At 41.9% G+C, this 26,538-nt stretch overlaps 1 protein-coding gene across 1 annotated transcript; it reads left to right on the forward strand.

Moving 5' to 3' along the window:
* The first annotated feature begins 1,081 nt into the window (after positions 1-1,081).
* On the forward strand, positions 1,082-26,312 carry Msl2 (MSL complex subunit 2). The gene is made up of 2 exons (XM_038321966.2): positions 1,082-1,855; positions 22,991-26,312. Exons 1-2 carry the CDS (start codon positions 1,714-1,716, stop codon positions 24,580-24,582), a joined length of 1,734 nt encoding a protein of 577 aa, XP_038177894.1. The 5' UTR covers positions 1,082-1,713; the 3' UTR covers positions 24,583-26,312.
* The last annotated feature ends 226 nt before the right edge of the window (positions 26,313-26,538 follow it).

Here is a 26,538-nt window from a genome sequence, read left to right on the forward strand (position 1 = left end):
TCCTGCCCCCGCGGTCGGCGAGACGTGGGGAGGCCGCGCTGGGACCCCGGGCCCAAAGGCACACGGCGCGACGTGGGGGGGGAAACGACAGCCCACGCAAGGGACCAAATCGCAACCCACACAACCTGGGAGAGGGAACGCGACCGCGCCTTGGGGAAGGGAAGGGAAGGGAAGGGAAGGGAAGGGAGAGCGAGCGGCTGGCACCGAGCATGCTCCGTTCTCGGAGCCGTAAGTGGAGAGTCAGGCATGCGCAGTGCGCCGGGGAGAGGGGGTCTGGCGGCGGGGCAGGGCGGGGCTGGCGTGAGCGGGCTAATGTGTTTATCCGGTTTTCTGGGTGGGCGGTCAAAGCGCACGCGTCAGGGCGAAAGGCGGCAGGGTCGGGGGAGGGTGGGGGGGTAAAGGGGGTGGGGGCCCGCGCATGCGCCGGGCGAGCCGGTAGCTCCGGGAGGGCGTGGAGGGGGCTTTTAGAGGAGAAGCCGGGGGAAAAGGGAAGCGGAGGGAAAGGAAGGGCGGGGGGAGGGGTGAGAGCGCGCTGTGCGCATGCGTGCGAGGGCTAGCGACGACGGCGGCGGGGGAGTCTCGGGGATGACAGTGTCTTTGCCCGTTGGGGTAACGGTCGTCGTTACCGGGCGGGCCTGACGAGCCGCACCATCCGCCACGGCCGCAGCAGCCCCGGCCCAACCGAGCTAGAGCGGCGCGTGAAGGCAGGGTGAGGGCGGCCAGGCGCGAGGGAGGGGCCTGCAGCGGGCCTCGTCTTGCGCGCTGGGCGGCGGCGGCGGCGGCCTGGCGGGGTGAGCTCGCCCGAGCCGCGGCTGGGCAGGCGGCGGCGGTGGTGGCAGTCGCGCTTGGAGGAGTCGTCGGTGCCGGGCTGAAAAGATGGCCGGGCTGTGAGGGGGCGGCGCTTGCGCTGGTGACCCCGAGTGTGTGCGGCTGAGGAGCGAGGGGCGCCGCCGCTGCCTGCCGGGCCTGTTCCCCGCCCCCTCCTGCCGCCGCGGGCCCGCGCGCACTTCCTCCCGGACCTCCCTTTCGGGCGGGGGCCTCCCGCCCGCCGCGCCAGGCGCAGCGTGGGCCCCGCGTCCGGCATGGCGAGAACGGCAGCGGCGCGCGCCCGCCGCAGCAGCACCAGCAGCAGCAGCAGCAGCAGCAGCAACCTCGGCCGCCGCAGCTGCTGGCACTAGACCCGGGAAGCCGACGCCTGCGCGGTAGTCCTCGTCGTCCTGCTGCCTCCGCGCCGGCGCTGCGATGGAGTAAGGGCCCAGCGGCCGGAGAGAAGAGTGCCCCGCCTGGACCCCACCGGGCCCGTTCCTGTGCGCGCCAGCTCCATCCGGAGGGGCCTCCGCGGCCGGACATGCTGCACGAGCGCAGGCCGCCCGCCGAGCCGCGGGGCTAGAGCGAGCGCCGATCCCGGCCGGAGCAGGCAAGCCGCGGCTGTCTAGGACGAACTCGAACCTTAGTTTTTTTTTTTTTTTTTTTTTTTTCTCTCTCTCTTCGGGTTGCCAGTCTCAGGGACGGAGGAGGGGCGGCTAGGCCCCATGTGTGGGAGGATCGTTTCAGCTTCACAAACTTGCACGGATTTTGGTTGCTGCTTGGGCCAGCGGTTCTGCTCAGATTTCTTCCGAATTGTTGTAAATTCGCCATTGTTCCCCGGCTGCTTACAAACTTGGATCCGGAATTTCTTTTCAACCGGGAGCCATTGGTGTCGAAGTGTCTGCAATGAACCCCGTGAATGCTACTGCTCTCTACATTTCCGCGAGCCGCCTAGTGCTCAACTACGACCCCGGAGACCCCAAGGCGTTTACAGAGATTAACAGGCTCTTGCCTTACTTCCGACAGTCCCTCTCTTGCTGTGTTTGCGGTGAGACGCTTTATTGTTCCCCTTTCCCTGCCTGTTTTCTCGAGGCCCTTTGGCAGTAGGAGCGCGAACGGTTGGCCGGCTCGGTAGTTGACTTTAAGCGGTGCCACTGTGCCGTAGTGTACGGTCATTAGTTTTGAAACTTGCCCAGGGACTTTTGCCCGGCGTTTCAGAAAGGGGGAGAACCTTTCCCGGCCACTTTGGACGGCGGCTTTAACGTTCAAAACGGCTTAATTCGTTTGTCTTGACCCATCTCTCTGGTCGTGGTTTATTTTTTTAAATATAGCTTAAAAATTTCTTTGACAGCGTTACACATGTAGTGGTGATGTCTTAAATGGGGTTGAGATGCCAGCAGCATGCTGCCTTTTTTTTTTTTTCTAAAGCCTTTGCTGCAGAAACGGATTGAAAACCGCTGTGATTAAATGTGGTCGAACATTGTTACATATCCTTGTAACGTTTTTGCACCGGTTAAATAATTGTGGATGGTGTAATCTCGCTGCACCTCCAGCCAGACACCTCAGTCCCCCTGGCTCTACAACAGGCTTGAAGGTTAGCAGTGACCTAGTGAAGCTTATGATACTCCTTTTTTAAAAAAAAAATTTTATTTTATGTACATTGGTGTTTCGCCTGCATGTATGTCTCTGTGAGGTTGCCAGATCATAGTTAAAGACAGTTGTGAGCTGCCATGTGGGTGCTGGGAATTGAACCTAGGTCCTCTGGAAGAGCAGTCAATGCTCTTAACCGCTGAGCCATCTCTTCAGCCCCCGTGGTACTCTTTAGTTGTTGTTTTTTTTTTTTCAAGATTAGTTTTTCTGTCATTCTGTCATTTTAATATCTGGTGGGTTGGCAGAGTTTTTTTTTTTAATGAAAGGCAAGGTCTCACTATGTAACTTAGGGCCGACTTCGAACTTGTGATTCTCCCGTCTGTCTCTCGAACGTCGGTATTTCAAGCATGCACAACCATGTCCGGTTTCAGAGGATTATTTTTAGATGTTTTTGTTCAAAGGGTATAAACCCCTGATGGTCACGATATTTAAGAATTATTTGTAAGAGATGAGAGAAAAATAACATTGTCTAATTGGAAGTATTTAAAGGGCCAGTCATTTGTGTTAACTGGGCATATTTAATAACTAAGTAGTTGACACTTGAAAACCAGAACCATTATCCTCGGTCTGTCTTGAGGTCGTATAAATCTTCCACCTATTAAAGAAAAAAAAAAGCAAAAGTGCACACACAGCAGGAAACGTTTAATAAAAGGGCAACAAGCAAGGTACTGATGGTGCACTCCAGTTAATGTGCTCATTTGAGGTTTGTTAATCTGCGTGTTCAGTGCGAATTTAAGGGTGGAGACACTTTAAATGGGGAAGAGTTAATTTTTCGATAGTAATGACTGATGCATAGAACTGGTACTCATCTAGCCTTTTTGTATCGCTCAGGGCAGGTCACTGAAGGGTATGGAAAGGGTGAAGATTGGATTTTTGCTCATTTAAGAAACCAAGTGATTTAGCACTGTTATGACGAGTACTTTTATTGGTCACTTAGGGAAAATCTCCTAACTGCTTTAGGTCTCCGTGTCTTGCTGTGTAAAATGAGGACTTAGGGCTAGATTCTGATTGGCTTTCAGTTGAAGGATAACCAAGGAAAGCATAGGGAGAATTTGCTTGGTTTAATGGTACTCCCTTTTTGCAGTCTCACTTTTAATTTTTAGTGGTGCTGGCGCTCAGATGCCTATTGAAAAGCACTCTCTGCTTCTGAGTTTACTTCTTAAGAGTGTTTCTAAGACTGAGGCTGCGGTGCTGACCTGACTTCTCCACTGACACTCCTGGCTTTGTTTTTTAGGAGTGTAGGTGAATTTGTTGCCCTGATAAAGTAGGGGCAAGAGGTCAGTAGGGTAGCTAGCCACATGGCCATACCGTCCTGCAGAAACAGCTATACTGGTGAAGCCGTTATCAGATAGCACTATGGTCCCCCCACCCCTTTTCTAGATGGGTGGAGCTTAAGATCTGCTAGGAAGTGGCGATTTTGGATAGTGCTTAGGTGTTTGGAACTTTGGAATCTAATTTTTTGCGTTGCTAAGTGTAGAACCCAGGACTCTGAGCATGCTAGATAAGCAAAAGCATTCTACTGATGAACTACAATCTTACTTTATTTTTCTGAGACAGGATCTCATTATGTGTCTATGCTAGCCTCAAAACTGAAAACTTTCTGAGTACAAGGATTGATTCTTGGTGTGTGCCACCAATTTGGGTGGACTTTTAAATTATTTAAAGTAGCCTCATAGTAGTGGTGGTTTAATTAAAAATGGGCTTAATAATTTAAACATAAGCTTAAAAAACATTAAATATAAGGCTACATTAAAAGATTATTTTTACATGTTTTGTCTGAAGTATGTATATACACTACATGTATGCTGTGTCTGGGGAGGCCAGAAGAGAGTGTCTATCCTCTGGGTCTGACTGTTGTGAATTGCCATGTAGGTGCTGGGAGTCAAACTTCAATCCTCTGGAAGAGCAGTCAGTGTTCTTAACTGCTGAGCAATCTCTCCAGCCTCAAAGTTACATCTAAGAAAAGCCTAACTCTGTAGCCTGTTTATTTTAATTTATTTATTTATTTATTTTGTTTTTTTGAGACAGGGTTTCTCTGTGGCTTTGGAACCTGTCCTGGAACTAGCTCTGTACACCAGGCTGGTCTCGAACTCACAGAGATCCGCCTGCCTCTGCCTCCCGAGTGCTGGGATTAAATGTGTGCACCACCACTGCCTGGTGAGAACAGTCGGTCTTTCTGTGCCTCTAGAGTGCTGGGATCAAAGGCATGTGCCACTCTGCTTAGCTGTAGTGCCTTAAAAAACTAAACATTTTAAAATTTTTTTTTATTGTATGTGTGTTAGTTTTTTGCCTGCATTCATGTGTGTAGACCTAATATGTGCTCTTGGAGCCCAGAATGTGTTGATGGATCACTGAAGTCACAGATGGTTCTGAGCTGCCCTGTATGTGTTATCTGCTTAGTTATCTCTTTAGCCCTGTCTTGAAACTGTTTTAAGAACAAGAACAAATCTACTGAAAGTCTTGGGCTGGTCCTTGCTAGGTGCTTGATATCCCACATTTTGGGGGTGGGGGTGCTAAGCGGTGGTGGCGCACGCCTTTTATCCCAGCAGTCAGGAGGCAGAGGCAGGCGGATCTCTGTGAGTTTGAGGCCAGCCTGGTCTACAAGGGCTAGTTCCAGGACAGGCCCCAAAGCTACAGAGAAACCCTGTCTTGAAAAACCAAAACCAATACATAAATACATACATACATACATTCATACATAAAATAAAAAGAAATTGGGATTTTTTTTGTGTGTGTGTGTATGTGTGTATGGGTGTTTTGACAGTAGCATGTATATCTGCACTGTATGTTCAGTGTCTGTTGAGGCCAGGAGAGGGTGTTAGAGCCTCTGGAACAGAGCTGCCTTTTGGGTGCTGGGAATCAAATCTGATTCCTCTGCAAGAGCAGTCAGTGCTATTTATTTATTTATTTATTTAGTCACTGCTCTTAAGTGAGCTAGCTCTCCAGGCTCAGGGTGCTTAATAGCCCATGATGAGGGAAGAGCCTACGCACTCCGGTCAGTTATTAAATGTGAAATATTCACTGGGTAACAGATTTTATGTCATTGTTCTTTGAAGTGTTTATTAGCAATGTTACCGTTTCTTTTCAAGTTACTTTTTCTTTCCAGATCACAGGAAGTGGCTAAAACAGTAACTGAGTACTGTTTTTAAGTGTCTGCTCTAAAGTCTTATATTAAGTATTAGCTTGGCTTTATCAGGTAGTTGGGTTCTTTTGTTCTGAGAATTGATAGAGTATGCTGTGTGGATTTTAGGTTTTTGTAAAGTTGTCAGTCTTTAGTGGTACAAGTTTGATAATCAGAGTCAAATTAGACTGTTAGAACTTGAAATTATTGTGGGAGCTATTTGTAGTCCTATAAATATTAGGTCAGTTTTCTACTCTGGCACATAAATACTGTCCTGGTAATGTAATGGTTTGGGCTTACCTTTTAGGCATCATAATTCTTACTTTACAGGAAGGGCCTAGAGTGGAGATTAATATTTTCCACTGTCACACTATGGCAGTGTGACATGGTGACCAGTGGTTTTTGTTTTTGTATGTTAAGGACTTTAAAGCAGTGCTCATTAGTGTGAGTGCATGCTGTATGTGCATGGCGGTCAAAGGTGAGCTCTGTGGAGTTGGCGCTCTCTTTATGGGGGTCTGGACGATTGAATTTTAAGTTACCAAGCTTGTGTGATTGTCAGTGTCTGTTTGGCCATTTCGCATCCCTGAACACTTGTCTTTCTTAGTCCTCCTAGTGCTGTAGAGTAGGTGGGAGTCTATTGATTTAGACACCATCGTACCTCTGTATTTAACTGCTATCAAAAATTATTTGTTGAATTGATGAGAACTTGTGTCATTGAAAAGAGACCTTTTCTGTGTCATTAACATAGACGGATGTGCTCCAAGAATGGAAGACAGCTGTGAGAAACGAACAGTGTAGCTTTATGAAGGACTGCTTTTATGTTGCTTGTTTTTCCATTATTGGTAAAAGCATTGGTGGACTCCTTGGGTTTAGTGGAGGAGTGATGATGGAGATCTGTTTCTGGTCGAGAGCTCCGATTCTCTTTGGGCAGAAATACTTTGCTTTGTGCCAGAGCAAATTAATTTATAAATACCAGGTTTCTTTTGATGTGTATTTTTGAACATATAACCATGAGTGACTTATTTTATAATTTATTTTTAGAAAGAAGCTAAACTAAAGGCCATCTGTAAATGTATTATCATTTTGTTTTTATCTTTTTTCTTAAACAGTTCTTTTGATAATTAGTGTGCTATTCTCATTGAGTTTGGTGGCACATTGTAGCACAATTCTAGTTGGCATTAATAATAAAAACCAAGAGTCAGATACAGGAGAAGTAGAGCAGCCAGCCACTAGAGAGTTCCTATCTCTACCAATGCTCAGACTAAAGGGGTGATCTTCTCCTCAAGACTACCTTCCAAGATTACATCCTCAGACTGACTGCATCTTCAGATGGTTGCCTCAGACTGTCTCCTCCCTCCTTGTATTCAGCCATATAGCTCCTGTCTCCACATCTTTAGTGCTAGGATTAAAGGTGTGGGATCCCGTATGCTAGTAGGATTACCTTTGTGTGAACTCTGCCACCACTGCCTGGCCTCTAGTGGCTTAGATCTGCACTCTGATCTTCAGGCAAACTTTATTTGTTAAAACACAAACAAAATATCACCACAGCACATGACTGCAATTCCAATACTTGGGAAGAGGAAACAGGAGGATTCAGAGTTGGAGAATAGCCAAGGCTACATAGACCCAATTTGGCATAATGTCTTTAGGTTTCTCCAACTCATGTGATGTGACATTATTTCCCTTTTAAGACTGAGGAATAATTCTGGTGTGTGTGTGTGTGTGTGTTTTATCCATTCTTTCTTAGATGGGCATTTGGGTTGCTCTGTCTCTTGTATTTCAAACAGTGTTATTATGAACAAGGGTATATAAATACCTCAAGTATTAGTTCTCTCCTATTTGTAGTTTCCACAATTTCAGTAACCTGTAGTCAACCACAGCCTAAAAATACCAAAGGAAAATTCTGAGAAAAACAAAAAACAAACAGAAAAACCCCTAAGCATTAAATTGGTCTTTGTGCTGTCTCACTCTTTTTGTTTGTTTGTTGAGTTTTCCTTTGTAGCCTTGGCCTGTCCTCTAAACCAGGCTGGCCTTGAACCCACAGAGATCTGCCAGTCTCTGCCTCCCCTGTGCTGGGATTAAAGGCGTGCACCACCACTGCCAGGCTACTCTGTCTTCACTCTTTTCCTACCCTGAGTAGACCTTTGTCCAGAGCATTCACTACTGTGCTACCCACCCTGTACTACTTCATGGCCTTGATTAAACTCACTATGCAGGGTTTCTTGAACCACAGTGCTTATGCTCAGGTAACCCTTATTTTTCTTAACAAGGGCTCAAGAGGGGTGATATTAGCAATTTGGATTTTCCCAAGAAAATACTTCCTTTCAGTGAAAAGATGAAAGCCTTTAAAGTGTAAAAGAGAAAAAAAAGAGGGTTCTTTAATGGTGTTTTAAAACATGCTTATTCGTTTTTGAGACAAGAGTCTCACTGTGTAGCCCTGACTGGTTTAGAAGTTGCTATGTATAAACTGGATTGGCCTGGAATTCACAGAAATCTGCTCCTTTGCTTTCCAAGTGTTGGGACAAGCATATGCAACCTTGTTGCACTAATGCTGGAGTTAAATAATAGGACCTTGTGGATACTAAGCTTATATATTCCTTCACTGGTGGTAGAATGTTTAGAAACACACACATACACTTGGAGAGAGAGGGTGTGAGTGCACATTCATATACCTTTTATTATGGTATATTACAGTTATTGGTATGTATTTATAGAAAAAAACCATTCAGTATACTGTACTGTTTTCTGACATTTACTAAGGATCTTGGAACATAGGCTCTAAGAAAAGGGAGAACTAAATTATACCCTGATGTGAGATTTTGTTTTTGTTTCCTCTAGACAAGGTTTCTCTGTATAGCCTTGAGTTCTCTTGAAGAATTGTCAGAGCATCATGGGAAAAATGGAAGAGGTCAAAGGTAATTCAGTTGATAGTGGAAATGAAGTAAGGAAGGTCTTTTGAGTTTGGGGAGACATTAAGTAGACTAGGTTTTAGATCCATGAGGACATCTCAACTAAAAGTATTCAGAGATGCAGGTGCAGTTATGCACATTTGTAGTCTCAGCTACTGGGGAGGCTGAAAGACAGGGGAGTCATCACATGAGGCCAGGAGCTTGGAATCAGCTTGGGCCACATAGTGGGATATCTCATAAGACCAGTTATGAGGTGGGGATATATGTAGCTCAGTTGGAGGGTGCTTGTGTAGTATGTGAGAAGACTGATTTGATCCTTGTCACAGTTAATTGTACAGCACCCAGAGATCAGACATTCAAGGTCATCCTCAGCTTATAAAGAGTTCAAAGCCAACTTGGGCTGTGTGGAACTCTTGCCTTGAAAGACAAAAACAAGTTGTATATAGATTTGAGCATTATGTTACTGAAGGCTGAGAGAGAGGTCTGATGGCTTGGGAGAGATTGGAGCCAAGGTTAGGAATTAAGACTGAAGTGTGAACCTTGCATGATGGCATACATCTGTAATCCCAGCACTCAGGAGGCAGAGGTAGCCAGGTCTACATAGTGAGACCCCGTCCCCATTCCTTCGAGACAGGGTTTCTCTGCATAGCCCTGGCTGTTCTAGTACTTGCTCTGTAGACCAGGCTGGCCTCGAGCTCAAGATTTGCCTGCCTCTGCTTCTTGAGTGCCCACATCTTATTTTTTTAAGATTAATTTTTCTCTCCTTTCTGTCTGTCTCTCAGTCTCTCTTTCTGTCTGTCTCTGCATGTAGGTGCGAATGTGTATATATGTGCTGTCCATGGGTACCTGAAGAGGCCAGAAAAGGAAGTCAGATCCTCCAGAGGTCGTTGTGTGCCATTTGAAGAGGGTGCTGGGAACACAATGGTCATTTGCAAGAGGAGCAAGCAGTCTTAACTGCTAAGCTTTCTTTTTACATTACCCTCCCCCAAAGATTTTGGATCTAAGAAACTTGCTGAACATGTCCTTTGAAGTATAACATGCCTGGTATAGAAATTTGGGATTCTGGCCATATATAATACAGAAATCCCAAGATTAGAAGAGACTAGATTGGTGATCCATCGAATGGATCTGAGTCTTCTTCATAGTTAATGTTGGCATGGGCCCTGTTGGGGGTTTCCTCCATGGCATCACTGAGTTCCAATTCCCATACAGCTATTTAGGTAAATATTATCAGATTGTTTTTCTTGGAGAGAAAGCCTTTGGTTAAATTTACCCTTTGACTTTTGGAAGGCAGATTTCTGTCTTTTCTGAGACAGGAAGCATCTTTGAGTTATTGCTGCAGCAGCTAAGTAAGGACTTTTGTGTCCAAGGTCCTATGGTGTGTGACTGCATGAGATGATTCGCTCTAGTGGTCTGTATAAAGCATTTACATTTTCCTGGGTATTGTAAAATGAAGTTTATTGGTACTGAAATTTGAAGCCTGCTTTGGGTTTACATATGCGTAATTCTAGCTCTACAGAGACTGAGGCAGGGAATTTCAAATTTGAGACCATCTTGACACTATGAAAACAGACAGATCAACCAGAAATCTGTTGAGGCATAGTAATGCGTGTGTGCTTTTAGATCCAGCTCTTGCTGGGGAGGCTAAGATAGAAAGGTCACTTGAATCCAAGACTTTAGGACTAGCCTGGGATACTGAGAACTCTTGTCTTTAAAGACAGAACAGAAATTTGGTTATGAATTTGGCATCCTTATTAACCAAAAAAGTAATGTTTATTGTCATTATTTCAAAATATGTAGTTCACATGTAAGTCAGGATTGTCAGGGCCTTCTGGACCATGCAACAGAAGCGTTTTTTTTTTTTCTTTTTTTTTTTTTTCCTTTCCATAATAAAGCATCACTGGAGTCTGAAGGCCCCCTTCTCCTTGACAATAGAAGTATGTCTTCTCTTGTTTGTACTTTGTCACACTCAGCCATTGTCACCACACCATACCTATACCCTGTAATTGGATGTTTCTCTCCTGCCTGCTTATTTCTAAATACTCCAAGTCCAAATAATTGACTTGGAGGCTTAATATTACTTGTAAACGATAGGCTGATAGCTCAGGCTTGTTACTAGCTAATGCTTACATTTTAAGTTAACCTATAGTCCTTATTTATGCTCTACCACATCACAGTATATTTATTAGCATGGTATGTTCATCCCTGCTCCCTCTGCCTCTGGCTGGGACTTCTCTCTGCTCTTCTTCCCATCATCCTTAGTTTGGTTGCCCGCCATACTTCCTGTCTCCTCTTTGGTTAACTAGTGGTTAGCTCTGCCCTCTGACTCCAAGCAAGCTTTGTTTGTCAGAACACAAAGTATCACAGTTCCCCACCCCCCACCTTACCCCACTGACCTTGTAAGTAGTTGGGTTTGTAATCCAGAACAGTGAAGAATGTAGAAAAGCTCTTCTTATGCTCTCGACACTAGATGCTAACATTTCTAATGTTGGAACCTGGATTATTTTCTGAAACCTTGTTACTTGGATAAGAAAAAGAATTGCTTGTCAATCTTATCTGTTAGGCAGACACTATTGTTTTGGCTTCATAAAGTTGGTTACTAACATCCAGATCTTGTGCTTTACTGATGGATGCCCTCTGGTTCGCATTGGACTGTGTGTCTGCCGTGCTAGCACTGTGCTGTTTTGTTACTGTTGCTCTTCAGTAGAATCTGAAATTCAGTATTGTGCTTCCTCCAGTGTCCTCTGCTAGTTGGGTTTTTAAAAAATGGTTTAGTGAAGAATGTCATTGGAATTTTGATAAGAATTATAATTAATTTCTAGATGCTTTGGTAATAAAACCTTAAAAATGTCTTAAAGAGGGGAAGAGTGCTGCTTAGTATACATTCATACTTGAAAAGAATAAAGACTGATTGCAGGTGATATTTAAATATTTGAAGTGTTTACAGTTCTGAAGCCTATAGTAATAAAATGGTAACTATTTTAGTAAAAGCAATTTCAAATATAATTTTTTAATAAAATGTATTTTAGTCTGTTTACAAAAGAGTTTGTAAATTTACAGACAAGATTTGTCACTTGGCAATGCTGGTTTACACCTTAAGTACCAGCACTCGGGAGGTGGAGGCTCTTTGTGAGTTCGAGGCCAGCCTGGTCTACAGAGAGTTCCAGGACAGCCCGGACTACACAGAGAAATCCTGTCTCGAACTACCCCCCCCCCCCAAAAAAAAATTGTCTCAAACTCATTAACTAAAACTGGTTCTGAATTACCTGATCCCTTGTGTTTTATGATTTTGTAAGTGCATGCTACTATGCTTGGCTCTTATTTTTAGAAACCTATAGAGACAGATTGTGTAGCCCAAGTTGGAGGCCATTGTGTATTCTGTTTTATTGTCCTTAACTTGAATCTCTTGAGACAGGTTTCTATTTGGACTGGTAGTTTGCTCACTTTTGGTTAGGCTACCTGGCCCAGCTCTAGTGAGCCTCTGTCCTTTAGTGCTGAAGTTACAACTTTATTGTGGCACACTTTCCTTCTTCCCATTTTTTTTTAATTCTTTGTGAATTTTATATCATGCATCCCAACCCCAGTCATTTTATAGTCCTTCAATATTCATTTCTAACCTTGTAACATCCCAGTTTTATTTTTTTCTGCACGTGTTTGCTGGGGACCTGGACTCAAATCCTTATGATTGTGTGGCAATCTCTCCTACTGAGCCATCTTCCCAATCCCAAAATGTTAACAAAAAAGACGTATATATTTGCCTGCATGTGTGTATGTACAGTGCTTGTGTTCCTGGTGCCCATGAGGCCAAAAGAGTGTACCATTTGCCATGGAACTGGGTTATAGACTGTTGTAAGCTGGTTTTTTGTTTATTTGTTTATTTTTTTGATTGTTGGGATCCAAATCCAGGTCCTGCAGGAGCAACAAGTGCTTTAAACTGTTGAACCTTCTCCATCAGCCCCTTTACCATACATTTTTAAAAGCGTAATTTAGATAAAACAATATTCTTGTTAGATAGAGGAAAGTCACAATTTGTATGTTTTGACACTGAATTTTATATTATAGTCTTGTATATACTAACTAGTTTTTTTTAAAAGCATTTAATCACATTTTTTATTTCTATGATGGCTTGATAAAAAGGATCTCGAGAAAGTCTTGTTACTGTGAAAGATGACTTCTGTGTTAACAAAAACAAAAGATTATGTCATTAATGGCTTCTGAATTTGATGCTTATTAGGATCTGGAAAGCTTTTGTAAAAATGCACGTACTGGGGCTACATCCCTCCATGCTAAGTCAGATGCTTAGCTGACGGGTGACAGTGGTGCTGTGTTGGAGTACTGTTTGTATGGGTTAATAAGATAAAATAATCAAATAAAAATGGTATATGCTCAGTAAGTTGAAACAGCATTCTGTTAGCCAAATTTCTCCACAAGTATAATGTTTTACAGATGCTAATGTATTTATGGGAGGGCAGTATTTTCAGGATGGTACACCCCTTTAACCTTAGAGTTCAAGGTCAGCCTGGCCCTCAGAGCTACATCCAAGCCAGCCAGGGCTTCACAGTGAGACACTGTCTTAGACAGTCAAGAGAGAGGGCAGTAAAACAAACCTCCTGCGAAATATGGTTCTAAATTTAATGAGTGACTGTTCAGTTGTGGATCATTTAATTGTGCATAATGGATTAGTGTGCATTGTCTTATTGTCAAATAAATGAACAGTATTATTGCTTTGCTAAAATAGGAAAATGATGAAATATTACAAAAGTGCTCAGTATCTACAAACACTATAGAAGTCCTGTTTGTTATTAAGATAAATGATATCTGGCAGTCTCCTTTAATTTGTGCTAGAATTTGAAATGAAGCGTGACTTGTTTATGAATCTGTTGAGGGCTTGAGTAGTTGTAAATCATCCACTTAATCTGTGATGAGTGGTTTTTAAATATATACCATTAATTGCCTGTTGAGGTTTATCTTACAAACTGTTGTCTTACCCAACCTTGAGTATTAGAAAATATTTTGTCATAGTTGACATTCTGGTGTTCAGTAAACAATTTGGTTTCAGTAACAAGCACAATTGTAGTGTTGAACTGTTCTTTGTCTTAGTTCTTAATCCCTGGTCAGATTGGCATCTGTGTAGCCATCCCTAGTCTCTCATCTAATAGTACCTAGTGGTTTAACGCGATAGTGAATTTAGAAGTAATAACTTGTATCTGAATGTGGTAGCGTACAGGAGGCAGGAACCTGAGGATCACTTCAGATTGAAGAGCAACCATATCCCTTCTCAAGAGAAAAACAAAAAATAACAACATCAACAACAAGAAAAACATACACAAGCAACATTACTTTGAGTTTGGTTTTGTAGAATCACTCTCCCCAACTTGGTGATCAAAATACTCAGTCACCAATTTTAGTGACTTTTGTATATCTGTCATCTTCTTTTATTTTAAAACTCTGTTCTGTTAACACTGTGATTGTTTTAGATGCTATAAAGAAAATAGGTTACAGGGTTGTGGTTAGGGATGTCTAAAGAGGTTAATACTATTCTGAGCATCACTGATTATTTGATTAGAGATCTAATAATTTCTAAAAACCTTAGTTATAGCACTACTTTTTATTTAATGTTCTGAGGCATTTCTTTGCCTTGTGGTAAACCATTAAAATAAACTGGATGGATCTAAGTGACAGATTCCAGATGCTGCTTAATCAGAAATTTAAAAACAGACCTGACCTTTGGAATGTCAAGAAATGGATTCTCTGGTCTCATTAATTTTTTTCTTAGCTGAGCTTATTTTTTAAGATAGGGTTTCTTTGTGTAGCCCAAGTTGTTCTGCATTATTCTGTGTAGATGAGGCTGGCCTCAACTCATGTGTTTACTGCTGCCTCTGGAGTGCTGAGATTAAAGGTGTGTGTGCTAGCACACCTGCCTTGAGTTCTTTACTTACTTACCTACTTATCTTTTTTGGTTTTTTGAGACAGGGTTTCTCTGTAGCTTTGGAGCCTGTCCTGGAGCTAGCTCTGTAAACCAGGCTGTCTTCGAACTCACAGAGATCTATCTGCCTGCTTCTGCCTTCCGAGTGCTGGGATTAAAGGAGTGCGCTACCACCGCCTGCCTATTTATTTGTTTTTTGAGGCAGTGTGTCTCTACATATTCCTGGCTATCCTGGAACTTTCTCTGTAGACCAGGCTGGCCTCAAACTCACAGAGATTCATCCACCTGCCTTTGCCTCCTGAGTGCTGGGATCAAAGGTGTGCGCCATCATATGCAGCTTAATTATATCTTTCTAATTTCATATTTTATTGGCAACTATGTATGCAGTATGAATGCATGTGTGTACATGAGTAAACATTTATGCAGAATTTGTGCTTGTGTGTGCTATGCGTGTGAAGACTCTTCATTCTTTACTGAGGGCATGATATTGATGTATCCAGAGTTTGTCAGTTCTAGATAGTCAGTATGTGCTGCGTAATCCCTTGTGTGTCTGTAGTACAGGCCAGCAGACTTACCTGGCTCTCATATGTGGCAACATGAACTGGCTGCAAGCAAATATTTTTAAAAGAAGGAAGATATTCTAGTTATTGTTTTGAAACTTCTAGATCATTAATTTGGAGGTGTACTTTTGGTTTTTTAATTCAAAGATAGTAAAGAAAAAGTTCAGAAGATACTTTTTAAAAATTTATTTATTATGTATATAATATTCTGTCTGTGTGTATGCCTGCAGGCCAGAAGAGGGCACCAGACCTCATTACAGATGGTTGTGAGCCACCATGTGGTTGCTGGGAATTGAACTCAGGACCTTTGGAAGAGCAGGCAATGCTCTTAACCGCTGGGTCATCTCTTCAGCCCCCAGAAGATACTTTAAAAAAAATTTTTTTAATGTGCTTTGGTGTTTGGCCTGTATTTATGTCTATGTGAGGCTGTTGGAGTCTCTGGAACTGGAGTTAGCAGACATTTGTGAGGCCTTCTGGGTATTGGAAATTGAACCCAGCCAGCTCCTCTGGAAGACTGTTCAATGTTCTTAAATGCTGAGCCATCTCTCCAACTCCAGAAAATACTTTCTTAAATGATAGGTGCCAGGCTGTAGCATAGAGCATGGCAAATAGCGGGACCACAGGGATTATTTACATAAGTGATAAAAAAGGAGAAAAGATGTTTTTGTTTGTTTTGCTTTCCAAATAGGATCTAAAGTATATATAGGCTTGCAATCCTCTTGTCTCCCCAAGTGCAGGGGAACAATTGTGTGCAACTAGGAGACATGCTTTATTAAATGAAGATAGCCTAAGCAGTTAATTCTTCATTTGAAAAAGGAAAAAAAGCCGGGCGGTGGTGGCGCACGCCTTTAATCCCAGCACTCGGGAGGCAGAGGCAGGCGGATCTCTGTGAGTTTGAGACTAGCCTGGTCTACAAGAGCTAGCTCCAGGATAGGCTCTAAAAAAAAAAAAGCTGCAGAGAAACCTTGTCTCGAAAAACCAAAAAAAAAAAAAAGGAAAAAAAAATTAGATCACCAGATTGTATCTGAAAGGATTATTATTCTGATCCTATCTTAGACTTTTGACTTGGGAGAAATATATAATCATTGGATGATTGTTTGAGACAGGGTCTTGCTCATAGTCCAGGCTGACTTCAAACTCCAGATCCTGCTTTAGCCTCACAAGTGTTGGGATTCCAGATGTGTTCCATTAGAACAGGCCCAATTGGTTTCTGTAGCCAAGACTAGCCTCAAACACAGCAGCACTGTCTCAGCCTCCCAGGTGCTGAGATTTTATGAGACACAGTGCCTGACTTCTTTCAGTCTAATCCCTGCCTTTAATTACTAGAATCTGAATCTAGGCTGAATGGGTTATGAATAAGATTCAGTGTTGTATATTTTAGTCTAACAAGTCAAGAGGATTAGGGCTTAACCTTAAGGCCTGTTTTGATTTGTGAGTTTTGATTTATTGCTGCCGCTAGGACATTTTATAAATGATCATGCCTTATAAATCAATTTTGTATAAAATCAAGGCTATTGGAAATACTATCATTTATGGTAAATACATTATACTCAAGCAGTTTCAGCAGAGGTTTCCAATGCTGTCAAATGGTGTGGAGGTTGAACTTTTCCTTGTTGGGCTCTTTAGCAGAGAAAGTAATACTGCTTCCCAGCATATGTGCTGCCTTAACCACACAGCAAATCTTGGAAGACATTTAATTGGGGGCTGTCTTCCAGTTCAGTTTAGTAGCATTGATGGCACGCGGCAGACACGGTGCTGGAAAAGGAGCTGCGAGTTCCACATCTCATGATCTGTAGGCAACAGAAGCAACTGTGTCATATTGAGTAGCTTGAGCAAAGGAGACCTCAAAGCCTACCCCCACAGTGACACACCTCCTCCAAGGCCACCCCTACTCCAACAAAGCCACACCTCCTAATAGTGTCACTCCCTGTGGGGGCCATTTTCTTTCACACCACTGCAATGACCAAGGCAGCTCTTGAAAAATAAGCAGTTAATTAGGGGCTTGCTTACATTTTACAGAGGATGATTCCATCATGATCGTGGCAGCGAGCATGGCAACTGGTAAGCATAGTGTTGGAGAAACAGCTGAGAGCTACATCCTGATCCATAGGCAGAGAGAGACTGACACTCAGTCTGGCTTGGGATTTTGAAACCTCAAAGCCCAAACCTAGTGATACACTTCCCCCAATAAGGCCATACCTCCTCATCCTTCTCAAGTTGTGCTACTCCCTGATGACTAAGCATTCAAATATGTGGGGGGCTATTCTTATTCAAACCACCACATATGCTTATATGAAGCATTTTAGATTAGTTTCAGAAACTGGGGACATAGAGAATCTAGGCAGGACTCTGCAGCCCCAGTTTGTGAGCCGTAAGGCCAAACTATCTCTCTTATATGTCTTGATGAGACTATCCTCTTCCTTCATTTTTCCTTCTACAGTTACTCTCCAGTTATGGGTAACACCTATGTCTGTTTCTCTTTTCCTAGTAAAGGCCTTATCTAGTAGTTGATTATTCATTCTGTGTTTAACTTTTAGTAATCAAATCATTGTTTACAATAAATGTGGAAATAAGTTGATTGTTTCAGTAAATGCCATAAAGATTGTTAGATGCCATAGAGATGGTGTTGGATAAGAAAAATAACACTAGAGTAAGGGCTAGGAATGCAGCTCAGCTGGTAAATAGTGCTTTCTTAGTATAGGTAAAGCTTTGGGTATGATTTCTTAAGCCAGGCATAGCTACAGTGTTTTCAATTCCAGTGCTTAAGAGGTGGGCACAAGAAAATCGCAAGTTTTAAATTTCATGCCTAGTTACCGTGTGAGTTTGAGGACAGCATGTTGTATAGGGAAGACATGGATGAAAACACTAGGTTGGGAGTCTGTAGATTCATCTTTTCTATTGATACTACCTGGCTGTATAATCTATGAAAATCCGTTTTGGTTAAAATGAGGCCATAGGAAAAACTGATTTCCATGGTCAGTCAGTCACAAGCCTTATATTTTTATGATTCTGTCATTGCTCATATATTAGAAATTATGCCATGCTTGCTTCATGTGTGTGCCCTTCCTACACTGTTTTTCCTTCAGCTCAAAACTTCCCCAGGAAGCCTTCTTTTCATACTCCTCCCCTCAGTTTGTTCCCTCCTGTAACAGCTATTGCATTATATTCCCACTGCTCACTGGAAAAAATTTAAGTCATTGATGTTTGTTGTGTTTTAAGCGATTGTCAGTTGTGTGTGTGTCTGTGTGTCTGTGTCCCTCTCAGCTTCCTGACCTTAGTTTTTCCTAGTAATCCAAATAGTTTTTGTTAAACTACCCCACTGTTAATGGATAATTGAAAAGACAGTGCTTCACCTGGGTGTGATGGTACTTTCTGAACAAATGCCTGTGTTACTGACAGGTGTCTGCTAATACATGCCGTACTTGTTTTCTGTAGTGTTGGGTTTTGGATTTGTGGATTGCACATGCCAGACAAGCTGTCTACCTGTGAGCAAGAACCTTAATTCTTGACAACTTTTTAAAAAGACAGTGTCCCTATATATAATATAGCTCATGTTGTTCTTAAACTCCTACTTTTGCCCTCTCAATGCTGAGATTACAGGTAGGTGTGTGTGTGTGTGTGTGTGTGTGTATGTGCACTTGCGTGCACGCGTGGTCATTCATGCCGTTATGTCTGGCTTAAAGTACTTGTACTAAAAAAGGTTGCTCTAATGCTGTGTAGTGTGTTGACACTAATAGCAACATTATATATATTGTGTTTTTATCATTTCTTGAATTGTGTCAAGAGGGCATGCTGAGAGATTCACTAATTTATTGATGTAGTTTACATTGTATTTATGTACTGATACAGTTTAATGATAAATTTCTCAGAATGTGTCCCTGTTACTCAGGATTGTATATGCACTTAAGAGAAAAAAATGATTTGTGTATCCTTAGATTGAGTCAAGAATATTTTTTAGTTTAAAAAATTATTTTTTTAAATGGGGTGGATGGGAGACACTGTTTTTTTTAAGATTTATTTATTTATTTATTATGTACACACCATTCCTTCCATACATGCCTGCAGGCCAGAAGGGGGCACCAGACCCCATTACAGATGGCTGTGAACCACCATGTGGTTTCTGGGAATTGAACTCAGGACCTCTGGAAGAGCAGTCAGTGCTCTTAACCGCTGAGCCAACTCTCCAGCCCAAAATTAAATTATTTTGTGTGTGTGTGTGTGTGTGTGTGTTTTGCCTGCATATGCACCACCACATGTACACCTGGTTCCTGCAGAGATTGGAAGAGGGTGTCAGACCGAGTCTTTGGGGCTTGACTTTGAAGAGAGATTGTGAGCAGCCACGTGGGTACTGGAAATCAAATCTAGGTCTTCTGGAAGAGTAGCCAGAACTCCTTAACTACCGAGCAATCTCTCCAGCCCCTTAATTTAACTTTTAAAAGAAACAAATTGTTTTGTTTTCTAAAGTGATTTTGCCATTTTTACATCTCACCTGTATGTAAATATTTCTAAATGTTTTTCTTCCTAAATATTTAAAATGCATTTTTGTTAGTTTTAAGTAGAAGTTTTTGGGAAATATAAATTACTTAGAGTTGATCCATAGAAACACAACTTGCAGTTATCATATTGCATTTTGTTATGGCCTTCCTAGACTCATTGGTTCCTAAGTTCTTGTGAGTGACTTTCTTGGGATTACCTATAGATTTTAGGTAGAGATGTGGGCGCAATCTAACCTTTAGTTTTCCATCTTCTTTCAGTATGAGTGCCTTGATTCTCTCAGCTCTGCCAAATGCCTTCTCCTTCCCCTCAAATAACTTTCAGTGGAAAAAAATGTGTCTGCTGTAGGTTAAAGAAGTTTAATCCCAGCACTTGGGAGGCAGAGGCAGGCAGATTTCTGTGAGTTCAACGCCAGCCTGCTTTACAGAGTTGAGTTCCAGGACAGCAAGGCCACAAAGAGATATACCCTGTCTTGGAAAACAAAACCTAACAAAAGGTTATTTTTAATTTTCTGGAAGTACATATTAGACATGGAAAGGTTTTGGGTTGCATGTCAGATTCTTTTTCTGTTTAGTGATTGTGATCTTGTCTTTGTGATGACTTTAGTACCATGGGTCTTAATACTTTTTGTTGTCTGATTTTTGGTGTTACTTAAAAAAATTAAAAATGAAGGGGTCAAGGGAGATGGCTGAGTGGGTAAAGTGCCTTCTGTTGTAAGCATGAGAGCCCAAGTGTGGATTCTTAGTGCCCATATAGGAAGCCAGGCAAGGAAGACCTGTCTAACCCAGCACTGGTAGGATGGAGGGAGAGGGACAAAGACGCCTCATATGTGGACCTCACACAGACACAGACAACACTGAAAACCATGAACAGTTTGCCTGAGTGTTTCTTAGGATTTTCAGTTTTTATTTATTTATTTTTTTTTTGGTTTTTCGAGACAGGGTTTCCCTGTAGTTTCTAGAGCCTGTCCTGGATCTAGCTTTTGTAGACCAGGCTGGCCTCGAACTCAGAGATCCGCCTGCCTCTGCCTCTCGAGTGCTTGGATTAAAGGCGTGCGCCACTGCCGCCCGGCTCAGTTTTTATTTTATAATGTTACTTGCGCTATGTCTATTCAGGTTTTTAATTTTTGTGTCAGTTTATCATTGTCTGGGAATTTGTCCAAGGTGATTGACTGGTTGGCATAAAGTTGTTGAAGGTATTTTCAGCTCTTTAAATTTCTGTAGGACACTGGTGAGATAATTTTATTTCTGGTTTTGTTATTTTTTTTTCCTACTTGATAAAGTTAAATTTATTTTTGAAATAAGGTCTTGCTCTGTAATAGAAACTAATCTTGAGCTATAGATTGAGCTCTTTGCCCCATGTGTTTCTGGTTTTTATTTGTTTTGTCCTGCTTAAACTTTTGTTGTCCTTTGCAGTGAAAGGAGAAAGGGCTTGAGGCTGACTCAGTTTGCTGCTGCAGACTTAGATTGAGAGACTGTGTTGCCCAGGCTGGTTTTAAACTCCCAGGCTTAATTTCTCCTTCTGCTTTGGTGTCCTAGGTAGCTAAGATACAAGTGTATGCTGTCATGCCTGCCTCAGTCCAGACCCTTGTAAAGAGCTTCCCTCCAGTCAGTCTGGACTGTCTCTCCTAAATGTTGTTAGGTTCCTATTTTCACTTAGTGAATGCTTTCTAATTTTGTTTATGGTGTTTTAGCTTACAGTTTACTTTAGGTATATGAAAAACATTTGGACATTTTCTTCTTTTCCTTCTTGATTTTCAATTTTGTATGATTTAGAAGATGAAGAATTATTTTGGGTCAACTGCGAACCATTTGAATTGGGAGCTAAAAAACAATTGCTTCTATAGGAGCATAATGAACGATAAGAGGACTGAGTCTACCCTTGTTCCCTTATTTTTATTTGATTTTAATTTTAATTTTTTAGGGTAGGTTAGGTTTTTGAGACAGGGTTTCTCTGTGTAGTTCTGGCTGTCCTGGAACTCACTCTGTAGATCAGGCTGACCTCAAACGCACAGATCCTCCTGCTCTGCCTTCTGAGTGCTGGGATTAAAGGCGTGCACCACTACTGACTCACCCCTTGTTCTTATTTCTAGATCATTTATAATTTGATAGCTGGCCCAAGTTGGGAGACTACTTGTGTGTGTGGTGTATGCACACGTGTGCAGGTTGTGTGTGCAGAGCAGAGGCTAACGGAGGCGACAGCAGGTGTCCTGCTCTATCACCATGCCTTTTATAGCATTGAAATGAGATCTCATTAAACCTGGGGCTAGGACCAATCAGTTCCAACGGTCCTCTCCACTATCGCTGTGTACTGGTGTGTGCCACGACAACCAGTTTTTGTGTGTGGTTTCCAGGGATTTGAGTGCATGTCCACATGCTTGCATCACACATGTTATTAGCCAGGTTTTATTTATTTATTTTGGAGACAGGGTTTCTCTGTGTATCTCTGGCTGTCCTGGAACTCACTCTGTAGACCAGGCTGAGCTCGAACTCAACCGAGATCCATCTGCCTCTGCCTCCTGAGTGCTGGGATTAAAGCCACCACTACCAGGCGGTTAGCCAGCGCTCTTACCAGTTGAGCAACTGCCCAGCCCCACTTTTCTTTCCTATGTTGCTGCCCTCAGGATGCCTGTGGTTTACTACATAGTTATTTTTGAATTCTGTCATTAGAGTGCGGCATTACTTCCGTTTTTCTTTATTGTAATCCATTTAAATGTAACAGCCTACAAGAGTGTGTAGAGGTGTTGTTAACTTGAAAAAGAGTTTGTATTGAGCCAGGCATGGTGCTCCTCCCCCCCCTCCCCCCAATCTTTTGAGTCATGGTCTCTATGTAATCCTGGCTGTCCTGTAACTTACTGTTCCAGACTGGCTTAGGAGTCACAGAGATCTACCTGTCTCTGCCTCCCGAGTGCTGGGATTTAAGGAGTGTGCCACTGTGTCTGACTTATATTTCCCCTCATTTTGATTCCTTGTGGAAGAATTTGAGTTGAATAAAACTTTTTCTTTTAATAAATGAGGCCTTCACCCATTGTAGCTACATTTTGGTTTTAAAAGTTTAGGGTTGGGAGGGGAGTGGAGAAAAATATAGCTCAATAAAAACAATTAAAAAATTATGGTTCACATATATAATAACTGGTTGAAATTACATTTGTACTGATTATTCAGTAAGTTGTCTATTATTGTTGCATTACTTTGAGGCCTAGGGTTTTAAGCCTACACCTCATGATTTGGCCACTAAGCTTTACGTCTTGATAACCTTTGAGAGAATACCATTCTTATTGGTTGTGGTGACATTTTGTGGATAAGGCCAGAATCAAGGAAGACTGGTTTGAGATAACAGTGGAGAATGTATTACAGAAATAAAGAGAGCTGTTGATATTCTCCAGTTACCTCTGTATATATACCCCTCTCGGTCTAGAGAGTTTAACCAATTTCAGTTTTAAGAGAATAATTGCTGAACTCCATTATATGAAACTGTAAATTAGTTTTACTAAAATCTGTGTTTTCCTCCTCCTCCCTCTTAGGACATTTGCTACAAGATCCTATTGCACCCACCAACTCCACCTGCCAACACTATGTCTGCAAAACTTGTAAAGGCAAGAAAATGATGATGAAACCTTCATGTAGCTGGTGCAAAGACTATGAACAGTTTGAGGAAAACAAGCAGTTAAGCATCCTCGTGAACTGCTACAAGAAACTGTGTGAATATATAACCCAGACAACACTGGCGCGGGATATAATAGAAGCAGTTGACTGTTCTTCTGATATTTTAGCTTTGCTTAATGACGGATCATTGTTTTGTGAGGAGACAGAGAAACCTTCCGATTCATCCTTCACTCTGTGTTTGACACATTCCCCTTTACCTTCAACCTCAGAGCCCACAGCTGATCCTCAAGCTAGTTTATCTCCAATGTCTGAAAGCACCCTCAGCATTGCTATTGGCAGTTCTGTTATCAATGGTTTGCCCACTTACAATGGGCTTTCAATAGATAGATTTGGTATAAATATCCCTTCACCTGAACATCCAAATACAATTGACGTGTGTAATACTGTTGATATAAAAACTGAGGATCTGTCTGACAGCCTCCCCCCTGTCTGTGACACAGTAGCCACTGACTTATGCTCCACAGGTATTGATATCTGTAGTTTCAGTGAAGACATAAAACCTGGTGACTCGCTTTTGCTGAGTGTTGAGGAAGTACTCCGGAGTTTAGAAACTGTTTCAAATACAGAGGTTTGCTGTCCTAATTTGCAGCCAAACTTGGAAGCCACTGTATCTAATGGACCTTTTTTGCAGCTTTCTTCCCAGTCTCTTAGCCATAATGTTTTCATGTCTACCAGCCCTGCACTTCATGGGTTATCATGTACAGCAGCAACTCCGAAGGTAGCAAAGTTGAATCGCAAAAGATCCAGATCTGAAAGCGACAGTGAGAAAGTTCAGCCACTTCCAATTTCTACCATTATCCGAGGCCCAACACTGGGAGCATCTGCTCCGGTGACAGTGAAGCGGGAAAGCAAGATCTCTCTTCAGCCTATAGCAACTGTTCCCAATGGAGGCACGACACCCAAGATCAGCAAAACTGTACTTTTATCTACTAAAAGCATGAAAAAGAGTCATGAACATGGATCTAAGAAGTCCCACTCTAAATCTAAGCCAGGTATTCTTAAAAAAGACAAAACAGTAAAGGAAAAGATTGCTAGTCATCATTTTATGCCAGGAAGTCCTACCAAGACTGTGTACAAAAAGCCCCAGGAAAAGAAAGGATGTAAATGTGGGCGTGCTACTCAGAATCCAAGTGTTCTTACATGCCGCGGCCAACGCTGCCCTTGCTACTCTAACCGGAAAGCCTGCTTAGATTGTATATGTCGTGGCTGCCAAAACTCCTATATGGCCAATGGGGAGAAGAAGCTGGAGGCATTTGCGGTGCCAGAAAAGGCCTTGGAGCAGACCAGGCTCACTTTGGGCATTAACGTGACTAGCATTGCTGTGCGTAATGCAAGTACCAGCACCAGTGTAATTAATGTCACAGGGTCCCCAGTAACGACATTTTTAGCTGCCAGTACACATGATGATAAAAGTTTGGATGAAGCTATAGATATGAGATTCGACTGTTAAATCAGTGGGTCTTGAAACCTACCCCTGGTAGGAAATAGCTACAGTTTTACGGCAGCTATGGTTCTGTTGGTTTAACTTGCCGGAGCTCCTGCATATAGATCACTTGTATCAAGTGTTTTCATTGCTAAGTTATATGTGTTAGTGTCGGGGAAATAGTTTGCAGATAATGGAGGAGTAACCCTACAACTATATGTTCTTAGTTCTTACAGAACCTCATAGTTTGAGAACAAATGCTGATGCAACTGATTTATACAAAATGAACTTTGGCAAGGAAAATAACAATAACCTCATTGTTTATGGTCATGCTTTGTGCATAATCAAAGTTAATGATTAAATGTAAGGAAGTGGTATCCAGTCGGCCCATAAAGATTGTGATATTTTTTTTTTTTTTTTGTGGAAAGTAGCCATTAGTTTATCAGGAGACCTTGTGCTGCCTTCAGATGCTGCAGTGATGTTTCTCCTGGTGAAAAGCTGATGTGTCCAGCTCAACCTTTGTGCTGACATAATACCATTTCTGATCATGAAAATTGGCTACTGGGTGTATGTAGCAGTTCTTAAATCAGCAGTATTATGAAAGAAAATTTCCCCCTCATTAGAATGTTTTAAGAAATCTGTCTTTTAAAAAGTGAACAAATAAATTCTGTCAGACCACAAATGTTAAGCTGTTTATGCTTTAAATATTTATGAGTTCAGCCCCCTTTCTAGTTATGACTCACTTCTATGAGAAAATCCTAAGTCCTTTTACTTTGAGCAATGTTCTATTTGATAAAGTGAAGAGCTGTTTTATTCTGAACATAATTGAATTTATATAGTTCATGACATAATTTTTAAAAATATAAAAAGAATTTAAAAATTGGGTTTTATTTAAAATAATTTTGGAATAATGCCCCAAGTGTTCCCAGATTTATGCATTATACTTATTGCCATTGATGACTTCTTTGATTTTTATTTCCTGTTTATTTGCCACAGGCTTTACCTTGAATATACTCCTTTGTTTTTTTTCTTTAAAGGGTGCTGTTCATAATGAAGGCTTCTTTATCAAGGCCTTAATAAAAGATGCCTTTGATGAAGCCTGTGCATTTAGGTAGGTGTAAAGCTCGGAGGATTTTCTTTAGAATGCTCTTTTGCATGTAAAGCACAACTGTGTTTGAGTTTTAATGTACTTCTTCCTATTAACTTTATGGGGAAGACAGACATTCTGTTGAAGGGAAGTCTAGTCAGTCGCTTGAAAGAGCACAGCCCAGGTAAGCAAGGACTGACTAGGTATAGAGAGAACCTGGTGATTTCAGAGTCACTGCTTTGGCAGTGCCTATTTTAAGAGAAATACTGCTAGGGAAGTTCCAGTTCCTACTGCATTCACCGTCTGGTGAGATTGGAAGTGTTGGAGTTTTTTTGATTTGGCACACAGCATGTTCAATGATGGTTCCTCGCCTCATAAAGACACGGAGAGAATCCTTTGGACACAGAGCAGATGACACCTCCTGTTTTGTAGTGTATTCTGGTGTCATTTTCTGTGAATGTGGTCAGGTAGTCGTTTTGTTGTTGTCATTGGGCTTTTTTTAAAAAAACAAAAAACAAAAAAAAATTTTTGGTCTCTTGGTGGGGCGGGGGTGGGCTAAAGCCATAGGAAGAAAAATGTGATGTATGTGTCCAGTATGTACGATTTTGTTTTTGTTTTGCAAGAAGAGTTGAACTATTTTTGATAACAAGAGTAAATGGTGGAAAATGCTTCTTAGTTGTCTTGTCTTTATTTGCTTACCAAATTTTGGAATTTATTTAAATCCTTTAAGTGGTAGCAGTGTCTTATGAACCATGTATTGACCTAAAGTTTGTAACAGTTTGTGTTGGACCAGATCCCCTGCTATATAATCCTGTAAATCTGTTTTTTATTCACTAATGATCACTGCAGAAATGACTAGAAATGAGACTGTACACATGGATAATTAGGCTTTATTT

This window comes from Arvicola amphibius, chromosome 3 (genome assembly GCF_903992535.2).
Source record: "Arvicola amphibius chromosome 3, mArvAmp1.2, whole genome shotgun sequence".
Taxonomy (NCBI): domain Eukaryota; kingdom Metazoa; phylum Chordata; class Mammalia; order Rodentia; family Cricetidae; genus Arvicola; species Arvicola amphibius.